General features: G+C 46.1%; 5 protein-coding genes across 5 annotated transcripts; 3 read left to right on the top strand and 2 right to left on the bottom strand.

The window, feature by feature from the left end:
- Window positions 1–5413: 5413 nt before the first annotated feature.
- Window positions 5414–8008, top strand: AGABI2DRAFT_195230 (hypothetical protein). Its single transcript, XM_006455866.1, has 6 exons — window positions 5414–5848; window positions 5905–6809; window positions 6870–7176; window positions 7229–7262; window positions 7319–7812; window positions 7871–8008. Exons 1-5 carry the CDS (start codon window positions 5427–5429, stop codon window positions 7697–7699), a joined length of 2049 nt encoding a protein of 682 aa, XP_006455929.1. The 5' UTR covers window positions 5414–5426; the 3' UTR covers window positions 7700–7812; window positions 7871–8008.
- A 1251-nt stretch (window positions 8009–9259) lies between these two features.
- On the top strand, window positions 9260–11898 carry AGABI2DRAFT_145924 (hypothetical protein; the record flags this gene model as incomplete). Its single annotated transcript, XM_006455867.1, has 10 exons — window positions 9260–9385; window positions 9441–9589; window positions 10073–10151; window positions 10378–10507; window positions 10660–10694; window positions 10746–10782; window positions 10853–10873; window positions 10923–10948; window positions 11022–11085; window positions 11234–11898. The coding sequence occupies 10 exons, from the start codon at window positions 9260–9262 to the stop codon at window positions 11896–11898; spliced, it is 1332 nt and encodes a 443-aa protein (XP_006455930.1).
- A 298-nt stretch (window positions 11899–12196) lies between these two features.
- Window positions 12197–13920, bottom strand: AGABI2DRAFT_195231 (hypothetical protein). The gene is made up of 6 exons (XM_006455868.1): window positions 13842–13920; window positions 13590–13761; window positions 13370–13524; window positions 12806–13311; window positions 12389–12743; window positions 12197–12311 (listed from the first exon to the last, which is right to left on the bottom strand). The coding sequence occupies exons 1-6, from the start codon at window positions 13893–13895 to the stop codon at window positions 12303–12305; spliced, it is 1251 nt and encodes a 416-aa protein (XP_006455931.1). The 5' UTR covers window positions 13896–13920; the 3' UTR covers window positions 12197–12302.
- A 922-nt stretch (window positions 13921–14842) lies between these two features.
- Window positions 14843–15349, bottom strand: AGABI2DRAFT_195232 (hypothetical protein; the record flags this gene model as incomplete). The annotated part of the gene is made up of 2 exons (XM_006455869.1): window positions 14955–15349; window positions 14843–14902 (listed from the first exon to the last, which is right to left on the bottom strand). Coding segments are annotated over exons 1-2 (426 nt in total), but the record flags the coding sequence as incomplete, so codon positions are not given.
- Window positions 15350–17813: 2464 nt separating this feature from the next.
- AGABI2DRAFT_195233 (hypothetical protein) lies at window positions 17814–19299 on the top strand. Its single transcript, XM_006455870.1, has one exon. It carries the CDS (start codon window positions 18134–18136, stop codon window positions 19085–19087), a length of 954 nt encoding a protein of 317 aa, XP_006455933.1. The 5' UTR covers window positions 17814–18133; the 3' UTR covers window positions 19088–19299.
- Window positions 19300–19496: the final 197 nt, after the last annotated feature.

Consider the following 19496-nt stretch of genomic DNA (forward strand, 5'->3'; position numbering starts at 1 on the left):
TAATAACCACTTTTTCTTGATAAGCAGAGATAATATGACGGACCACTTTCACTTGCTCATGATCGGTTTTTTTTTTGCCACATGCATGGTTTGCTGGAGTATAATTATGAAGAAGAGTTTTTTTATACACACGCTGCGACGCCACATATCCACAGAAGAAGAAAATACTTCTTCTTTTTCACTTACAGCCGAGAGGATGGTGTGGTATATACCGTTTTAACGACTCTGTAAAGACTCTGCAGACGGTTTTACTAGTTAAAGCCGCCGGTATATTTTCAAAAAAAAAAAAAAAAAAAAACGAAAAAAAAAGATCTCCGCTGTACCGAGTCGGTGTCAGCCCACTGACTCAGGGACAAATTTATCAAGTGTAACCCTGGCGTAATAACCCGAGAACGGCAAGAAAATGTCCCTGAATTATTGTCCCTTCTCTTTTTTCAGGTGTCTTCTTCTTCTGAAGCTGATGAACTTAACGACCCCTCGCTCACCATCATTTGCCGCATGCATGCAACTATACACACGACACGACGTCACATCCACAAGAAAACAAAACTGGGTCAGCAACTTCTTCTTTGCAGATCTTTTGTTAATCTTTACTCACACCCGGGAGGATGGTATGGTATACGACGTAGTAGAAAGACAACGAATCTTTTTTTTACACGGTTCTAATGGTGGACCGCTTCGGTACACTTTTCAAAGAACGATGATCATTATACCGAGTCGCATGACGGTCCCACTTTTCCGTTCCCCAGAAAACAACATACCCCCGAAAGACATAATGAGTTTTCCCACCCTGCCGAGGAACAATTTAGCGGATCGAAAATGGCAAGATAATATCCCTGAATTACTATCTCTCTCTTTCTCTTCTACAGACGGAGAAGAAGCGGAATGGAAATGTTTGAGCAGATTTTAATTCCGAATGAAAGATAGACGGAATCATACGAGGGTGAACCTCCAAGATAAAAATATTTCTCGGAAAAAGCGTGTATCACAACAGCCGCACTGCACAATGTGGTGGTCTCTCCGGATCTTGTAACACATTCTTCTTCACATCACCCATCTACAAAATGTGGAGCAGGGAGACCTTCCCGAAAGGAATTAGTCTAGAAGAACGCTCTCGCCCGAACACAGAATGGAATACCCAGAAAACATGTTTCAGAAGTGATCTCGGAAGTAAAAAGGCTGAGCGATGAGCAAGTTGGCGTAACGGTTTTTACCTATGCGGATCGTGACATACTTGTAAGTAAACCAAGAGAACAGAAAAAAAAAACATGACCAGGGAATCCCGAGGTATATCAAAACACGCGTTCAAGTTGTTCGTTTCTTTCCCCCGGGTACCAGAATCGGAACATCGATATCCAACGTGAACGAAACCTTTTTTTTTTACTTCAGGTCTAGACCTGTCAGAACTTGAGTGTTTTTTGAGAAAGGCGATAGCGTTTTTCGCGGGGTGCATCATGTTGTTCAGAAGCGAGCGGAAGCGGAGTTTCATTGAAAGGTCATTAACTTAATGGGTTTAGAGGATTGCTCATTAAGATTGACGACGATAGTGGGCTTTGGATGATCGTTGTCATTTACCGGGGCCGAGCCTTTGGGCTGATGAGAGTTTTGTGTCGCTACTACAGGCGAATACCGATGAATGGTCTAGGCTCGGGTTCGAGCCACTCGGCGCATTTGAACACTTTCGCAATTCCCTATCTTCAAAAAAGAAAAATTTCGAGCCTATTTTTAAAAATCAGAGCGGGTACAGAAACAGACTTGCCTCGGGTTTCATTCTTTGCTCACATGAACAAAGCAAAAATGATCATGCTTCAAGAGTCGTGCGGAGGGGTTCACTTCATCTTATCATATCAAACAACGTGTTTTGATGGTAATAGATCTACCCCATAGTACGAGTGCCATGAGTGCGAAGAAGCAAAGTCAGAACCTTCGTGTGCTTCTTTTCTTTTCTTTGAGTCATACCTCCTGTCAATTATTAAACGGCCAAAAAATGAAGCTTTGAAACACGATGCAAAGGCAATGCAGCGATGACACAAGAGTCAGATGGTCTCTTGCGTTTTTTTTTTCTTCTCCATCAATTCTATATCACTCAGTGGTCTAGCCGCTCTGGTATCCTCGTTTTCGGTGTACGAAGCGAAGGGAATATGTGAGGCATCACCACATGACAAGTAGTTATTTTCGAGGGATGTTTTGGTGCCAAGATTATGGTCGTCTGGTTTCCTCTCACCGGATCTTGATGTAAAATTTTTGAAGTGCGGGCAGTGATTGAGCATTAGGAATACATGGCTTACCTATATAAACTCAGCCCGCAAGGGACACTGTCACCCGGCCGTGGGATCATCTTCGCCTTCTAATCTTTTCTTGTCTACTCGAGTCGGCCAGCCGAATGTTCTGGTCAGTGGAAGGTCCTCAAATGCGCTTGAAGCCCCGCCCTTCTCAATATATACCAAAATGGAATCGGTGGCGGAGCGGCTATTTGGCTGGTCTCATGGAGCCAAGTAAACCGACGATAAATCTCTTGGACTTCTTCTTCTTGGACAGTAGTATATCATCACGAAGAAATGACAGGATCCATAGACGCTTCAAAAATAGTTCTGACCCTCAGTTGGTACCTATGCCCGATCTTGGAGGTCAAGCCAAGCTAGATATAGATAGTATACGTAAACGTCCAATCATCTTGTTCGCAGAAACGACATACGACCGTTTAAAGAGCCAACTCGGTTTACTCAGCAAACTGGGTTGAGATTCTGATGTATAGGTTCACTTTTTTCCTTCTTTTCTTCCCTGACCAATGACAAGTGTTGCATTAGAACATAGAAGAGAAGTCGAGTGTCCATCGACGAAAAAGTATGACGTGCATGTATAAGACGACAGGTCTTTATGTGATGCAGTTGTATGCGTCCTCATAAACGAGCGCTCATGGTAAATGCCGAGTTAATATCGGTTTCAAACCTGGGAATTTTAATCGGGGTCATGTTCTCGAGCTTGGATGAGTAGTTAAAATTATTCCAAGACATGCAGATGCAGTGTGTTTAACCTGGAGTAGTTGCAGTAGTGCCCCATCACATGAATTTCTGTGCGGCGCATTGGAGAACTTGTGGAGTGAATGTGAGGCCGCGGCCTTCGAGTTTTTGGTCTTCCCTACTTACTCTTAATTTCGAAGGATTTGCATGAGTCTGAATTTGGAAAGTTCGATCCGAAGAACCAATAGCTGCGGAGAAGATGAGTTTTCATTGGTGTGGGACATATATCATGAGACCTGGATACTTGTGGGCAGTATATTCACTCTTTAGGATTATAGGGTTTTTTTCTTACATTTTTTCCCGACAGACGATGCTTCAAGCTTGCTCCGGAGTTCGGAATCTCAGTAACAACTTCCCAAAGACTTGAAATATTCCGACTATCGGGTGTAACCATGCTTGACTGGGTTTCCTTATATCTACTGTGAACCGAATCTTACTGACGCTGTTAAATTATCTCAAAAGGTTCATTTTATTCATCGTTATAGAAGGCACAATTTGATGCCCAGTTTAACTGCTATGATATATTTGACGCCAAGCTTAGAATGATGTAATAGTAGAAATTTTATCACCAGGCTTGGCTCGAAGAATATGAGGTACTTGGGGTTGAAGTAAGTGCGTATGTTCCGAAACATGCCAAGCCCCGCTGAGCCCTCTCTAACCGCAGATTTTTGTCAGTCACGACCTGAATCGCGCGTATGCGGAGAAATTGACATCGTTGATTTCATTTTTCATGCGCATCCTGTTCTCATGACTCAATCCAACATATAACATATCCCGAAAAGGTCAAAGTCAATCACGAGCTGCGTTCACGAGTTGATCGTGTTGTCGAAACGATGATGGTTTTACAACACATGAGGCAGTCTTGTTATATTGACTCCATAGCGTGCGTGTGCCTGGTATTCGTAAATACTAGCGTAGTGCCGTTTACAACCACCAGCAATACAGATACGTTATAAATGTAAATGTGGCGTCCACCTGATTCCTTGAACATGTTGTTGCTGTAATTCACTGAAGTCAGAAGCATCAGAAGAACATCTGACAGACTGAGGTTGGTCATCAGCTTGTTTATCTGGTGGTTCAGAAACTGTGGCGCTGACAGATGGATGTAACAGCAGCGAGGTGGAAATGACAACTCGAACGTTCTAGGGTGAGCGGTCGAAGGCGGTCGAAGAGAACTGATTTGGAACTGATCGACATACTGGCGTAAACGCATTGCCGTCATCTATTCACTTCCGGTTGCTGAACGTTGATATATGAATACGTGATGTATACAAACGTTGTATGGCTCGGGGAATAGCAGAGCACGAGCCTGAGCACCTGGTCGATATTGGTTAAATGGCGCACACTAAGAATCTCGGAACTTCAGAAGCGTTGTGATTGAGATAAATACGAAGTCACAGCATCCCTGAATCGGTAGCAGTTTCTCAGAGAGCAACAAATGGGCGATACTACGATGTTGCCGCGCACTGTCAAAGAAAACATCAATATCAGATGTGATGGTGGAAGAGTGGAAGCTACTGCTAAAAGACCTGGGAGAATTCTCGTGACCACGAGAGAAGATTGAGTATAATCGACTGGATATGCCAATTCACGGGCCACTCCGTCAAACTGGCTATAAATCTCCATCAATGAGAACTTGCAACTGCGCCCACATACTTTCATTTTAGGGTGCAAGACTTACGCCACAGAACATCATGAAACAAGGAACGCTCACAGCACCCACTCATAACTATCAACCTGAATGATGACGCAATGACGGGCAACTTTGGTTCATCTCAACATTTGGATTCCGGCCTGATGTGAGATTCGGAGGTTTGAACGTGGCTGGTTGTCAGTAGATGACGGTGAGAACAAAGCGTTTGTCAACCATGGTCTATCGGTATTGCTGATGCGGCGTAAGCTCGGGGCGGTCAAGAAAGGTTCTTGTTAATAATGGTGAATAATCCGTAGCTCGGAAATACTGGCGGGCTATATAAACCCAAACTCATGCAGTGCTGGATCAACTGCGGTTTGTCCGGCTTTCGCTGAAGCCGACACCGAGTTTACATATGGCGTCCAATCTGACAAAGTGGCCCACATGCGTATTGCGGTCGGCTAGAAAGGAAGAAAGACGAAAAAGGGAAGCCAGGCTAAGTTCGCTGAGGAGAAATTCTGACATTTGTTAAAGCGACTAATGGCAGTGGCGGAATGGAGGAGTCCTCAAGGAGTCCAGGAGGCTGACGGAATGGTTACCTGCCAAGCGCCTTTTGTTGCTGTAATGAGAGGCTAAGACTGATGGTGATGGTAATGACATTCGCTTCATAAGCAACTCGCCAAGTGTACAAATTGTCCTGGTCACGTGAATCGCGGAGTTGTTATGGCTGGCGCTGTCACACCGCCACTTGCAACTTCCTCCTACCTTCAACCATGCCGGTCGACACTCTCAGGCCCGGATTCTACGCCAAAGGCTCCGTCGAGGTTGAACCACCCAGCGAGGGCCAGAGCGCTGTTCGTCGTCTAGATATCACAAAGGACGAGCTCGTGTCAAGGCCAGCAGAGGGTGTCGATACCGTATACGACATCCTCCAGTACGCTGCTCGTACGCATGGCTCTCGAAATGCACTTGGTTGGAGGGACATAATCAAGATCCACGACGTGGAAAAGGAGATTACCAAGGCGGTGGACGGCAAGCAAGTCGTCGAGAAGAAAAAATGGAAATATTACGAGCTCAGCGACTACCACTATCACTCCTTTGTCGACGTCCAGAGAATCGTCTCCGAAATTGCTCGTGGCTTTGCCGAGCTCGGTATCAATTCTCATGATGTTTTCAACGTGTATGCTCAGACCAGGTGCGTTATTTACGCCTTGAAAACTCACATTTGTGGTAATATTGAACTGGTTTCAGCCCAAACTGGCAACTCATTGCTCATGCTTGTGCGACATTGTCGGTGACAATAGCGACTGCTTATGATTGCCTTGGAGAGGATGGCCTCAGGCACTCCTTGGACGAGCCCGAATCCATTGGTATATTCACGAATGACGACCTTCTCCCCGTCCTTTCTCGCGTCCTTCCTGACACATCCTCCGTAAAGTTCGTGATTTACGATGGCGAAGCTTCCACTAAAGTTCTCGAATCAATTGCCGCAGCTCGTGCCGACATCAAGGTCCTCCACATCAATGAAGTTCGTGAACTTGGCAAAGATAAGCCTATGGAACCCCTGGAAGCGCTTCGTCCCAAGCCCGAAAACGTGGCATGCATCATGTACACTAGTGGTACTACCGGTGCACCCAAAGGCGTTGTTATTACGCATGCAAACTTAGTTGCGTCCGTTGGAGCTGTCAAAACCCTCCTGTTGCACCACCTCAGCCCCGATGATTCATTTTTGGCTTATCTGCCCCTCGCTCACGTGTTAGAATACATCGTTGAGCTCGTCGTCCTCTTCATCGGTATGCCTGCTGGCTACGGGCGCGTCAAGACGCTTACGGATGCGTCGGTTCGCAATTGCAAAGGTGATATCGCTTGCTTTAAGCCTACCATCCTAGTAGGTGTCCCTGCTGTCTGGGAAACCATCAGAAAAGGTATCCTAGCGAAAGTGAACAGTGGTGGCATGATTCGTAAAGCCATCTTCAACGGGGCTGTCGAGGCCAAGAGGAGGAATATTCCGATTCTCTCCACTATGGCGGATTACCTTCTGGGTAGCGTTCGTGCTGCCGTTGGTGGGCGTCTGCGTCTCTCCCTTTGTGGTGGTGCCGCCATCAGTCGCGAAACCCAAGAATTTTTGACGACCACCCTTGTCACTGTACTACAAGGTACGCTCCAGTATCAATCAGTCCCATTTTCCTCAATTGATATGCGTTTGATATACATAGGTTATGGAATGACTGAAACATGTGGCATGTGTGCTATTCTTCCTCCAGAGCTTATGAGCTATGGTCCTGTTGGCCTACCTGTACCCTCCGTTGAAGTCAAACTCCTTGATGCTCCCGATGCCGGCTACTTGTCTACCAACCAAACACCTCAAGGTGAAATTTGCATTCGGGGTCCCTCCGTGACCCAAGGATACTACAAGCGTCCCGATCTGAACCAAGACCCAACCATTTTCACCCAGGGTGGTTGGATGAGAACTGGCGATATTGGGCAATGGAACCCTGACGGAACATTATCCATCATTGATCGGTATGTCAAGACACCATAGCGACATCTGCTCATTACTCATTCCGTAATCTAGTCTCAAGAACCTCATCAAGCTCGAATGTGGTGAAGTAAGTAGCTGTAATTCAAATTTTATAAAACCATACTGAGATTACTTCTATGATAGTATATCGCTCTCGAACGTCTTGAATCGGTATACAAGGCCTGCACCCTCGTCGCCAACGTCTGTGTCTATGCTCTTCCTGGTGCCAAACGACCAATAGCAATTGTAATTCCTCATGAAACTCATCTCCGTCATCATCTCGGTGGTACCACAGAGTCGCTAGAGGATCTATGCCAACGATCAGATATTCGACAAACAGTATTGAAGGAATGCGTTGCTGTTGGGAAGAAAGGTGGGCTCAGAGCTATGGAGTGGCTAGAAGCTGTTGTGTTGACAGCGGAGGATTGGACGCCGGAGAACGGTTTGGTCACTGCTGCTCAGAAGATTCAGAGAACGAAGATTGCCAAAGCATTTGATAAGGAGATCAGGGAGGCTCATACGTAGATCAGGAGAGCTGATGAGTTCACCGCCTCTTTCTTCCTTTCTATCTTCTTCTCCTCTATCTCTGTCTCTTTTGCGATCGTAGCTCCCGCTTCAATTTAATTCGTAGTCTATTTGTATGTAAATTTTTTGTGTCTTGTTGTGATCGTATTGTGACTCCTCTACTTCTTTTAGTGGCCTCATCTTCGTTGGTCTTTTAGTTTTTGGACATTCATGGACTTAGAAGAGAATGTGATTACATTGTCTTCATTTTGGTTGAGAGGTTTTGTTCAGTGTCTGGTCAATGTGATATGGTGATTCTACTCCGACGCTACAGAATCGATATGAAAGTAAAAAGTCCTAATTGTAGAGAACTTGAAGTTTGGCCAATTGGGAGTGACTTCTCTGTCATGTGCATTAACCATCACCTCTCGGCGTACACAAGCTTATCTCATGAGCAAGGACAGGAGGAGACCGCGTGTCTTACGTTTATGGGCCGGGATTTATAGTGGATAACCGGATACCTGTGCTCTTCGGCGGATATGAAATACAACATGAAACACTCATGTATGTACTGCGTAAAATTACTGCCAAGGTACCCCGGATTTTGTGCGGAAGAGAAGAAGATAAGTTATCAGGTTTGTAAAGAACGTTTGGTAAATGCTTAGGAGGATGACGTTTTTACGAAAAAGTATGAAGGAACTATGATGGTATTAACAAAAAAGTTGGCACAGCAAGTGGATGGTAAGGGGTCTTCCTCTCGCAGAATTAGATTCCTTTACCACCCCTCACCACTGCAGTTGAATCACGGCGAATTATCGGTGACCAGTTGACCCCTCATCTTCCCCGATGCTTCATGGGATTTGTTGGAGTTCACGAACAGACATAGAAAAGCAGCAATGATATGTTGAGGAGATTTTTTATTTGATGCATATTGAAACCAGCCATGACAAAGAACGCGATGTGTTCCGTGCCAGGCGTCGATGTATACCTTAGCTATATCCGGGTGCAATTGTGCTCTACCAATCCATGACCGTGAGAGACTTTTGCTCAATCCACTTGAAAGTCCTAAGAAGAAGATAATGTTTCGAAAACCTCTTGATGTCCCGGCACTGCTTTCCAACCGCGAGGCGGTGTAGCTTCCTTCAGGATTAGACAGTCCAGCCCGACCTATCATTTATGCGGGAGAATTTGAGTATCGCTATGACTGACGAGATAACGACAAGACTAGGCAAGTAGTCGAACGATATGGAGCCAAGTCTGATTGCGTTATTCCTGTTGAGGATATCAACGCGGGGCAGTGTCTGTTGTGTTAGCCATGGTCAGATGAGAATCAAGATGCTTATCCTACTCTCCTCAAGACTTCCTTGAAAAACACCGTAAAAAAATAGACAATTCAATAACTTAGAGGCGAGCGTTAGAATCCTGGTAAAAATGAGATTTTCTATGAGAGTCGTAGAGGACAATAGCTTCGGGCTCGAAAGACCCCTGTGCTGCGCCTGCTGACATAAGCGGGGTATTCTGTTGGCAGTGCCTGGGTGACGGCGCTGGCGTTCTTTCTCATCTCTACCCTTCTCTTCCACCATGGACGACCCCACTGCAATCGTCAGTCAAAAGGCTGAGCCAGCCTCATCTTCAGTTGTTACAGAATCTGCCGTCGCGACCAACATAACCTTCTCTCAGCCGAAGGAGGCAAACGGAGATCCCGAGGTCAGTTTCGTTAACATTTTGATGTGGTCGTGTATCAATGTTCAATATATTCCAGACAAACATATTCCTTGCGGCGCAGCGTGGAGACGTCAACCTACTACGGGAACTCATCGAGTCTGGACGGGCGAAAGCCACCGATCGAGACGAGCAGAATATTACACCCCTGCACTGGGCGGCCATCAATGCACACCTGGCAGCATGTCGGTATTTGCTAGAGCAAGGTGCCGAGGTGGATGCTATGGGCGGAGACCTCGTCGCCACACCCATGCAATGGGCCGCTCGCAATGGATACCTTTACATTATTCACCTCTTAATTGCTCACAACGCCGACCCAACCATCACTGACTCGCAAGGCTACAACTCCCTCCACCTTGTAACACACTCGTCGTCCATTATGCCGCTGCTCTACCTATTGCACCAACCTATCAACGTGGATTCTAGGGATGCCCAAGGACATACATCACTGATGTGGGCTGCGTATCAGGGCGATGCCCTGTCCGTTGATCTGTTACTGCGTCACGGGGCTAACCCCAGCCTAAAGGATGATGTTGGTTTGACCCCCTTGCATTGGGCTGTGGTGAGAGGAAACAGGGTGTGTATCCGGCGATTAATAGAAAAGGGTGCCGACATCATGGCGAAAGATGGGGAGGATCGAACACCCAGGGACATGGCTATTGAATTGAAGAGCTTGGGAGCTTGGAAACGTGCATTGGAGGAAGGCGGGATGAACGAATATGGAATTAAGAGGAGCAAGCCGTTCAGCGAGGTATGTATCAATCCAGTTGCATGACCGTCAGCCCGCTTATAGTATTACAGCGCAACACAAAAATTGCGATTTTCCTCTTGCCAACGATCTTCTTCTTCCTCATGTTCGAGACCACGTCAATTTTACCTTGGTATACAGGGATTTTCCTTGCATTAGCCGAATTCTTCGCCATGCACCATGCGAGTATCAGTGATTGTGTCTCTTCTCTCTGCTGACCTCTTATCAGATTGTTACTCGCGTGCTTTTGAATAAACCATCCTATACTGAAAGCGTGAGCCAATCACCATACTTCGCAGGCATCATTTTCAGTTCCATCATCTGGGTTACGTTCTGCTGGATAACCCGTCTTGTCAATCGTATGTCCTTGTCACATTCATTCTTCATCCCCATTCGAGTTAACATCAAACAGAACCCAACGATCACGCTATCTCCAACCTGTCATTCGCCCTGGCAGTTGGCATCTGTACATACAATTTCTTCCGTTCCATTACACTTGACCCTGGAACAGCTCCGAAACCTAGTAGTGACGAGGAGCTGAGATCGGTGCGCCTGAGCATCATGTGGTTAATGAAAAGTATTGATGGGCCCCAATAGATCATCGAGGACCTTGCTTCGGAAGGACGGCTCAATGGTCAGACTTTCTGTATCCAATGTATGGCGAAAAAGCCTCTTCGTTCAAAGCATTGTCGCGTATGTGACAGGTGTATCGCTCGAAGTGATCAGTGAGTTTCAGGGGCGAATCTCTTTGTGATAATCTAACCATGTCTTTAGTCACTGTCCTTGGGTGTGGAATTGCGGTGAGTAACGACTTGACGTCTTACTTTCAACAACACTCACACAATTTCAGTTGGGGCAAATAACCACCGACAGTTTGTCCTCTTTGTCCTGTCACTCGTTTGTGGTATCATACTCTTCGACTACCTTACCTTTGGATGTACGTCCTTCAAAACCTCGCACACCGACTTGAATTTAAAGGCTACCATTTTCTGCAGATTTCTCAAGTATACAAATTTCGCAAGATCCTTCTCAAATCTCGCCCTCGTGTATCCTCCCTTCTGACCTCTGCTACCTGGTTTCACAAGACAGTTTCCTCGTGTCCGTCGCTTTGTGGTCTACTCTCCAACTCACCTGGACTATCGTCCTTCTCGCATCCCAATTATGGCAAGTTGCACGTCAAATGACCACACTCGAGGTATCCAATCTCGGACGATATGGTTATATGGGTGGACGTGGGGGTGCAAGTTATGCTGGACAAATGGGTCATCGTCATCGTCATGGCGGAAGTCCCATTGCGGGATTAGATACAGAAGATACTGCTCTTGTCGGAGACGCATCTTCAACATCTTCTGGACATCAAACACATCAACATCGATCATGCGCTGGTTGTGGTTCTGGTTTTCTGATGAATCTTCTTGGGTTTGATAGGTTTACAAAAGGGAAAGCTGTGGATGGACTTGCGAGGGCTGGAAAAGCTTCGAATCCATTTGATCTTGGGTTCTTTGGGAATTGTAAAGATTTTTGGACAAAGGGAAGGGAGTTGGGTGTGGAATATGAGACGTTGTATGATGTTCCTTTAGAAGGTTTCCGAGAAGCGAAACGAAGAAGAACGGAGAGGGATGATGATGGTGATAGTAGTAGTATTGGAGGAGATGGAAGGAAGAAGAGTGGTAGGAAAGGATTATTTATGGGTTTGGGGATTGGTGGTAGTGCGAGGAGAGGTGGGTATGAGCCTGTCAATCAGGTCTAAAATACTGGCATTTTTTTTTTTGTTTTTTAAAATATCACTCTTGTTTTTTTTTTGTTTTTGATTCGTCTGTACATTGTGACCTTTTGACTTTTTCATTGATGTACTTTTTGTTATAACTGCGGATTCAGGGTTTTTTCTACGCAGTTCGATGTAATGCATACTAGTATATTATTTTTTTTATGCATGGCTATAGTATGTGGATTTCGAAGAGTTAGATTCAGACGCAAGGTATGTATGTATAATGCGATCAGGTCGAGGAGAAAGCATACCTCCGAGTACTCAAGATGACTGAGTTTAAGAGACGCGTCCCACACATACTTGTTTAAAAAAGCATGATAAACCAGCAATACGACATAGTACAAAAATAAGAAACGCGATCTAAGTCTACCTTCTTCACATTTCCTTCACTTGAACTAGAAAAAAAGGATATAAATTATATCAGCCTCAATGCGCTTTCAAAATTAAAAGCACAAAGAAAGATGAAACTCACGTTCTTGCCATCAGCCCACTTCTTACCACTGACCTCCAGATCCCAAGCCAAAGCCGCTTCAAAGAACTGCTTATCCTCCTCTTTCGACAAATCCAACTTCTTGTACTCGTAACTTTCCCAATCCGGAGCAACATTAACAACAGGTTCAGCATCTTGACCACGAAGGATCAAAGTACCAGAGATAATGCTATTGTTGTTCTCGCCGAGAACACCAACGGACCCAAAGAGATATTTACGGGACGCTTCGAGACGGTTGAAGTAGCCGGTGATTTGGTTGGATGACATGAAGGTTAGCGTTAGCTCTTCGTTGTATTTGAAATCCACACGCCACACGGAGAAACCGGTGGAGTCGAAGCTATAAGAAAAAGATCACGATCAATAATGTCAATCAAGGTGAACAGGAATATAGAACTTTACTTTTGGTAGAACCACTCAATGGCACCATCAGCTCCACGAGTGTCCTTGTTGGAATAAGCTCGCTTCCAATCCTCGAGATTGAAAGTCGATTTTGGCAGGTCATCAAGAGGGTTCTTGACCTTGGGCTCGGCAGGAACAGCGGGTTCCTCTTCTTCATCCGCTTCCTCCTGCTTGGGCTTCTTCTCTGCCTTGGGAGGCGCGGGCGCCTTTTCCTTCTTTTCCTTGGCGGGAGGAGTGTATTGAATAGCCTTGTCAATATAGTTGACCTGGCCAAAGACAGCCTTCAACTTGGGTTGGTTGGCGATAGTGTCCAAGTGACGCATAAGGTTAGGGTACTTGGGCCTACGCGAGGCATCGACGGTTTGAGCGACGGCTTTGGAGAGCACGGATGCGACGCTGAGATCGGCAAGAGTGATACGTTCACCGACGAAGAAGGTACGAGTGGAGATGTGGGACTCGAGAACAGCGAGACAACGTTCGAGGCGCTCATAGAAGTTCAATTCGATCTAGATAGACAAATATTAATGAGTGTTTAGATTTTCATTTTGCGACCAGGAAACGTACCGGCTTGTTATAGGGAACCAATCCACGGACGAGGAAACTGATCCAAGTATCATATGTATCGGCTTCGGTCTCGACAACGTGCATCCATTGATCTACGAGAGCTGCTTCTTCAGGCGTTCCACCCAGAAGCCCAGTGTTAGGGTAGAGACCAGCAACTTGACAGATTTTTGAAACGTAAGCGATATCGATAAGATAGCACGGAACAAGAAGCACGACTCACGATAACGGGCGATAGCATTCCCCTCATAGAGCTTGAAGCCGTTTGAATGTTGGTAAGCAGGAATCTTTCCGAGAGGGAACTTGGAAAGGAATTCGGACGATTTGTTCGTTACACCAAACTCGAATGGAAGAAGTTCGACTTCCTGGCCTGCGAGAGCCACGACAGATCGAATCTGATTGCAAATTACAACGACCAGGGCAAAAAAAAAAATTAGAAGGGTGAAGAAATGAAGATAATGCAGATTTTGCGTACCATTTTGCCCTTGGATTGGGCGTCAACGGTGTAGAGACTGCCGATGGGGGCCATTTTGGGGATTTTGGGAGGGAGGAGGAGAAAAAGAGGATTGTGGATTTTTATCTGTGATGTGGATTAGATCGTTTTTCGAGTCACGTTTTCCGTTAAGGGTAGGCTCTTCGATCAATTTTCCTTCGCAGCTGGATCAAGGAATTTAGGAAACCAACTAAGTTACAACAATTGGGTATTCTAAGAGTACAATACGACAATTAACCACCCATCGAACGACAAGAGTACCTATAAAAACTCGGTAAGTGCCACGTCGAAAATCGAGTCACAAAGAAATGGAGTCAGATGAGTAAAGTCTCGACATAAAGATTAAGACAGGGATAACTGAAAGTAATATTCTCTTCATTCAAACGTTTGAAAAAGACACTCACTTTCGCTTGATATCGTTCGTTGGGTTGTCGCGGGCATGGAGGACGAGAAGCAAAGACGCCAGCAACCAAACAAATTTATGTTTGCTCGTTTAGGGCAGGCTGTGCCGATCCATCTCAGGGTCACCGTACTTTATGATGTCGTTTCACGGACAACTTCTTTGTCAAATACTTGGATACTTACTCGTGGACACATTACGGGAATAAACAGGGAAACCAGGCAAATTCGCATCGCCCTATATAATTTCATAGTATCTCATAGAGCCATGTTAGAGAAGACTATCACGATCTTCTTGACGCTAGAGAGCCGAATACTTCTTTCTCATTGGCAATGATATGGAGACCGCTGATGCTGCTAAAGGAGATGTAATCAGATAATCTGCCACTACGCGTTTAAGTAACACTGGGGACTCGTTGAAGGCCTTGGAGACTTGTTTTGAGCGGTTGCCTGTCAAGCTTCAAGTAGATGATACAATGCGGTATCATCGCGAGCAAGTCCATTCAGAACGTATCCAGAGTACATGACAGCAATAAGATGATTATTTAAATAGCAAGGTTCGAGAAGTGTCCAAGTGAAGTGGGGTATGAGGGGCCGGAAACTGTTGCGAGTAATTCACACGTTTCAATGGGAATCCTATCCAACAAAGCTCAGTGGTTAGTTCAACAAGTCAGATAAGCGTAGCACAGCACACACCTGACTTCCTGCCCAGTCCGCCCATGACTCGCTCTCTTGTTTAACTTTTTTCTCCTGTTGATCAACGATAGAACGAAAGATCTCCGCACGCATAGAAAATGCGAAATAGAAAGCCACAATGATGAAGATAATGAGCGCAGCGCGTGCGTAAGGCGAAGGTTTTGGTTGACGAAATCGGGGGTCGGAATCATACGTTGGTAGATGTCTGAGGGTACCCCTTTCAGAGGCGTCTTCGTGGTCGAGGAGAGTGATGGAGGAAGCGGTGGGAGAAAGAATGGGAGTTTCTAGGGAAGAGCTCCTGCGAGCCTTGAGTCGAATATCGGAAGACGGTCTTGGAGATGTGGGTATTAGCTGGTATCTGGACATGGTGGAGAAAGGTAAGGTTTATGTTTAGGATCAGAAACGTTTTCATGCCATGTCAGTCATGCGCTTTCACACGATCAGTCTATTGATAGTCTTCTGATTGCTGATCGATGATCGATGATTAATGATTCCTGAGGCCTGCCACCCCATAACCACTGCATGATCACTCGTAGGCTTTTGTCTACTCATAGTCATTGCTATCGATAATCCTAGCGTGGCGTGATCACCAGCTTCCCAGTTCGTAGCTTTTCTTGTTCAGTATTATACAAATATGATACATTAGGCAATCTTTTTTCCTGGGCGAGATAGTTTCGTCCAGATTATTCGCGTCTGCAGTGACCCTCCCGGGGCCGACCCGCCATGGCTCCCCTGCAAAATATAAAACGACAGTCACCAGTTCTTTGGAATTGAGCTTCGCTTGATAGGCGAAGTCCAGAGGTTGCCACGGGCAGCTCTCAAAAGCCGAACGCCACATAGTGTGAGCAAATAAGAACGCGTATGCTTGTTTACTTCTATTTGTTACATTCAAACAAGGAGAATCTCAACAGCATTTGGACACTACCAAGTTCCTCAATGCGAGGTGGGCAAACAATGGCCAAATAAAATCGAGGGTGTCTTTCCTCTTCTTTCCTCTTCTTTCCTCTCCCAAGTCAAAGCTAACTCTCTATTCGCATATCGGAACCCGCGCCATGTCCAATGCTCCTCCCAGTCCACCCCCGCAGGATTCATCTGAACTACCGATGGACCCAGATCGCTATATCGAGAGTGCCCAAGAAATATTTCGCGAAGCCAGGTTAGACGAGGCGAATGTACAAAAATTCTTTCTTCTGTTTCTATCGCCCAGAGCACCCAGGAATGAGGTTGAAGCGTGCATCAAGTCATCCTTCCGGAAACTCGCCTCCTTGGTTGCTGGTAGATCAGACTTAGCGCTGCCGGGGTCCGAGTACTACTCATCCTTCTATGTTCTGTTTGTCCTACGTAACCAAAGCAATGAATATCGCAATGAAGAGGATTCCGCGATCCGAGAACTAATCAACTACAGTTCGTCCTCCATCTTCTGAATTGATCTCTTGCCTCTCACGTCTTGATAGTAAATGCAGAAGTCGAGAAAGCTGATAAGATGAAAGCCAAGCGGTGGACTAGTAAGTACCCAGCACATTCCGGTTCCCGTGTCAACGAGCTGAATGCTTGCTTCAGAGGTTGCACGCTCTGTAAAACAGGCCTGGGAGACTGACTACGTGGGTGAGACTGACAAGCTATTGCGAGAAGCTGTATTCTCTATGTATCGGGGGTCTCGGAGCAAACCTTACGGAAATTTTTGTGCCATAATCCAGGGATCAGGCACTGGAAAATCTCGTGTTGTGGACAAGCTCGCCGAGTCCGTGTTTACGATTCCAATCATATTGAGACCTCTCAGCGATACAGAGGGTGCGTTAGTTGTCCTTCGATCTGGGACACCAGCTAAAACCCGTGATATAGGCTTTCCACTCGGTGACTCTACTGCTCCTGGCACGGCGCTTGTAGATTTCTTTTGCCAGGCCAAATATTTTGAGTCGGCGCTCCATGCACAAATGTCTTATCTCAAATTTTTGTTGAAGACACTTGCCATCGCCGATGAATGGATCGATGATTACAAGGCATCGGGCCACGAGATCGAAAATATTGCGGCTGAGTGGCGGACACATCTTGGCGGTCCTCGTACCCCTCATCGTCGCGACATGTATGGTCGAGCGATTGACACGTCACCTTTGAAAGGCTTTGAAAATATTTTGGATGAGACCATCGACTTTGACCTCCTTCAGGAGCGTGGTATGTTGGCCTTTTGCAGTGAGAGAACACTGATTGTTGATTGTTGATTTTCTTTTACAGTGGGAAACTTTATTGAACAAATCTCGCAAAAGATTAAGCCTCCGGCCGGTGGGGAGCCTATGATACTTTTCTACTTTGACGAAGCGCAATATCTCACCGCCTTCACGGTGACAGAAGAGGGGATAGAACCGAGGCGGACAGCTTACCAATGCCTTTGCAAAGCTTTCACGTACATGCTTAACGTACCTGTTTTCGCCCTCTTTCTCTCGACCTACTCACGGCTCTCCGAGTTTTCTCCCAGCGCGCGGAATTTTTGGTCATCCCGCTTACTGTCACTTACGTCCAAGGAAAATGACGACAATCTTAATGCGCCTTTCGTCGAGCTTCCTTTCGACGTATGGAAGGTGCCTACTATTGTTACTGAAGGATCTCACTCCGGTGATGAAATCTGCTCGTTGAGGTTCATGGCGCGATTTGGCCGCCCCATGTAAGTATACGTCATTCCTCATTTAGTATTACTTCTAAGTCACGTATTCCAGGTTTTGGGCAACCCTCGAAACTATGAAAAAAGACGAGATTTCAATGATTGAACTTGCCATGTCCAAACTTGAACTACGCCTTGAGGATCCAGCCAGATTGAAAACGAGTAATTACCAATTCAAAGAACTTATTCCTCTTCTTGCCGCTCGCGTCGATTTCACCTTCGAATCTAACCGAGATGAAGCCGTTGCCCTAGAAGGGCTTCTGGTCGCAAGTAGCATGCGTACCGTGTACTCGATTCCGCAACATCGTCAATATCTTCGCGGGGGATACCCTTCCGAACCTTTTCTAGCAGAGGCCGCTGCTAGAGCAACGTTGGCGTATTTTAATCGCGCACTGCCCCGAAAGATCGAAGTGCTATTCCTTCGATTATAACAAAATATAAAGACGCCATACCAGAGGCGATCTCTGCATGGTTCGACCAAGGATTGATCGACAAGGGAACTAGGGGGGAGTTGGTCGCGAGGATGCTCTGTACTCTGGCCCACGATATCTCCATCTTGAACAGAGTTACTCCTGCGGAAGAATTTCGTGACGTCTCGTTCAGTCAAATGGTTCCCGTACTCGATTTTTTCCATACCCTCATTGCGGAGGAGCATGTCGACAAAATTCTTGAAGCACAACCAGCAAACACGATAGGGAAGCCCCTCAAGGAAGTTTTCGCAAACGCTTATGTCCACTTTACGCAATTTGTCAAGGCAGGCGACAACTCGGTCATGACAGATGAGGCTGCATACCTGTTTTTTACGAGGGGCGCGGCAATTCAAGGCTATGGGACCATGCGCGGTGTAGATTTGATTATACCCGTCTGGATTCGTGGTGATGGAAATCCTGACCGATGGAGTATGACCGCCATTTTTATCCAAGTGAAGAATAGGAAATCGAAAGAAACCATCCAGATTGATGTGCAGAAGGACTACAAATTTTTCACTGGGGACCATAAACGACCATATATCACCATTGCAATGCAACTCGGACTCACCGACAAGACCACAAACGAACTTCCGGTCGTCAGGGTTTCGCCGCCCCGCTCGGGGGGGCGCAAGGTCAACCAAAAGATGAAATTACATCCACGCTACGAGATCTTCATCAATGGATGCTCGAACGAAGCTTACGGTGTAATTAGTGGAGCCCGCAACACTTACTCTTCTCTTCTGACTGATAAGGATATCTTGTCGGAGCATCCCCGCGCCGGTGGGTTCCTCGCTGCTGTCAAACGGATGAAACCTTTTTGGAAGACTAAATTTTACGGTTGGGCGACAATGAAAACGAAGAGTCGCCTTGAAAATCAATTCATAGAGACGGGTCAGTCCGGGGAGGAGGAGGACAGCCTTGCCGAATCCGACGGAGAGCAAGAAGGGGACAACGATCAGCTCTCTACTGATCTAAATAGGCTTCATATCTCCTCTGGCGATCAGTAATGTAGGCTCTCAGGCGCCTTGTTGGTATCATGATTCGCGTTCGCAATTCATTTATTTTTTCTTCATTGTTTGTTCTAAGGTCACATTCCTCGCCCTACCACAAGAAGTAATCGCTACTCATTAGGAACTGTGATCTCTTCTCTCTGGACCACCACCGGGCTCGTATTGGAACAGGATGCTTCTCCCCGGCTTGAGTCTGTGGCGATTTGAAGACTAGTCTCAGAATAATTTGAAGAGCGTTTTACAATTACTAAAGCACACATGGAGTAGGACGAATTAATGTTGCTCTTGATGACGTACTACCAATTACCCCATAGCCTTCATGATCACTCGTAGGCTCTCGTAGGCTTTTTGTCTACTCATGGTCATTAACATTGCTATCGATGAATCTTAATGCGACATGACCACT

Source organism: Agaricus bisporus (assembly GCF_000300575.1).
Source record: "Agaricus bisporus var. bisporus H97 unplaced genomic scaffold AGABI2scaffold_11, whole genome shotgun sequence".
NCBI lineage: Eukaryota > Fungi > Basidiomycota > Agaricomycetes > Agaricales > Agaricaceae > Agaricus > Agaricus bisporus.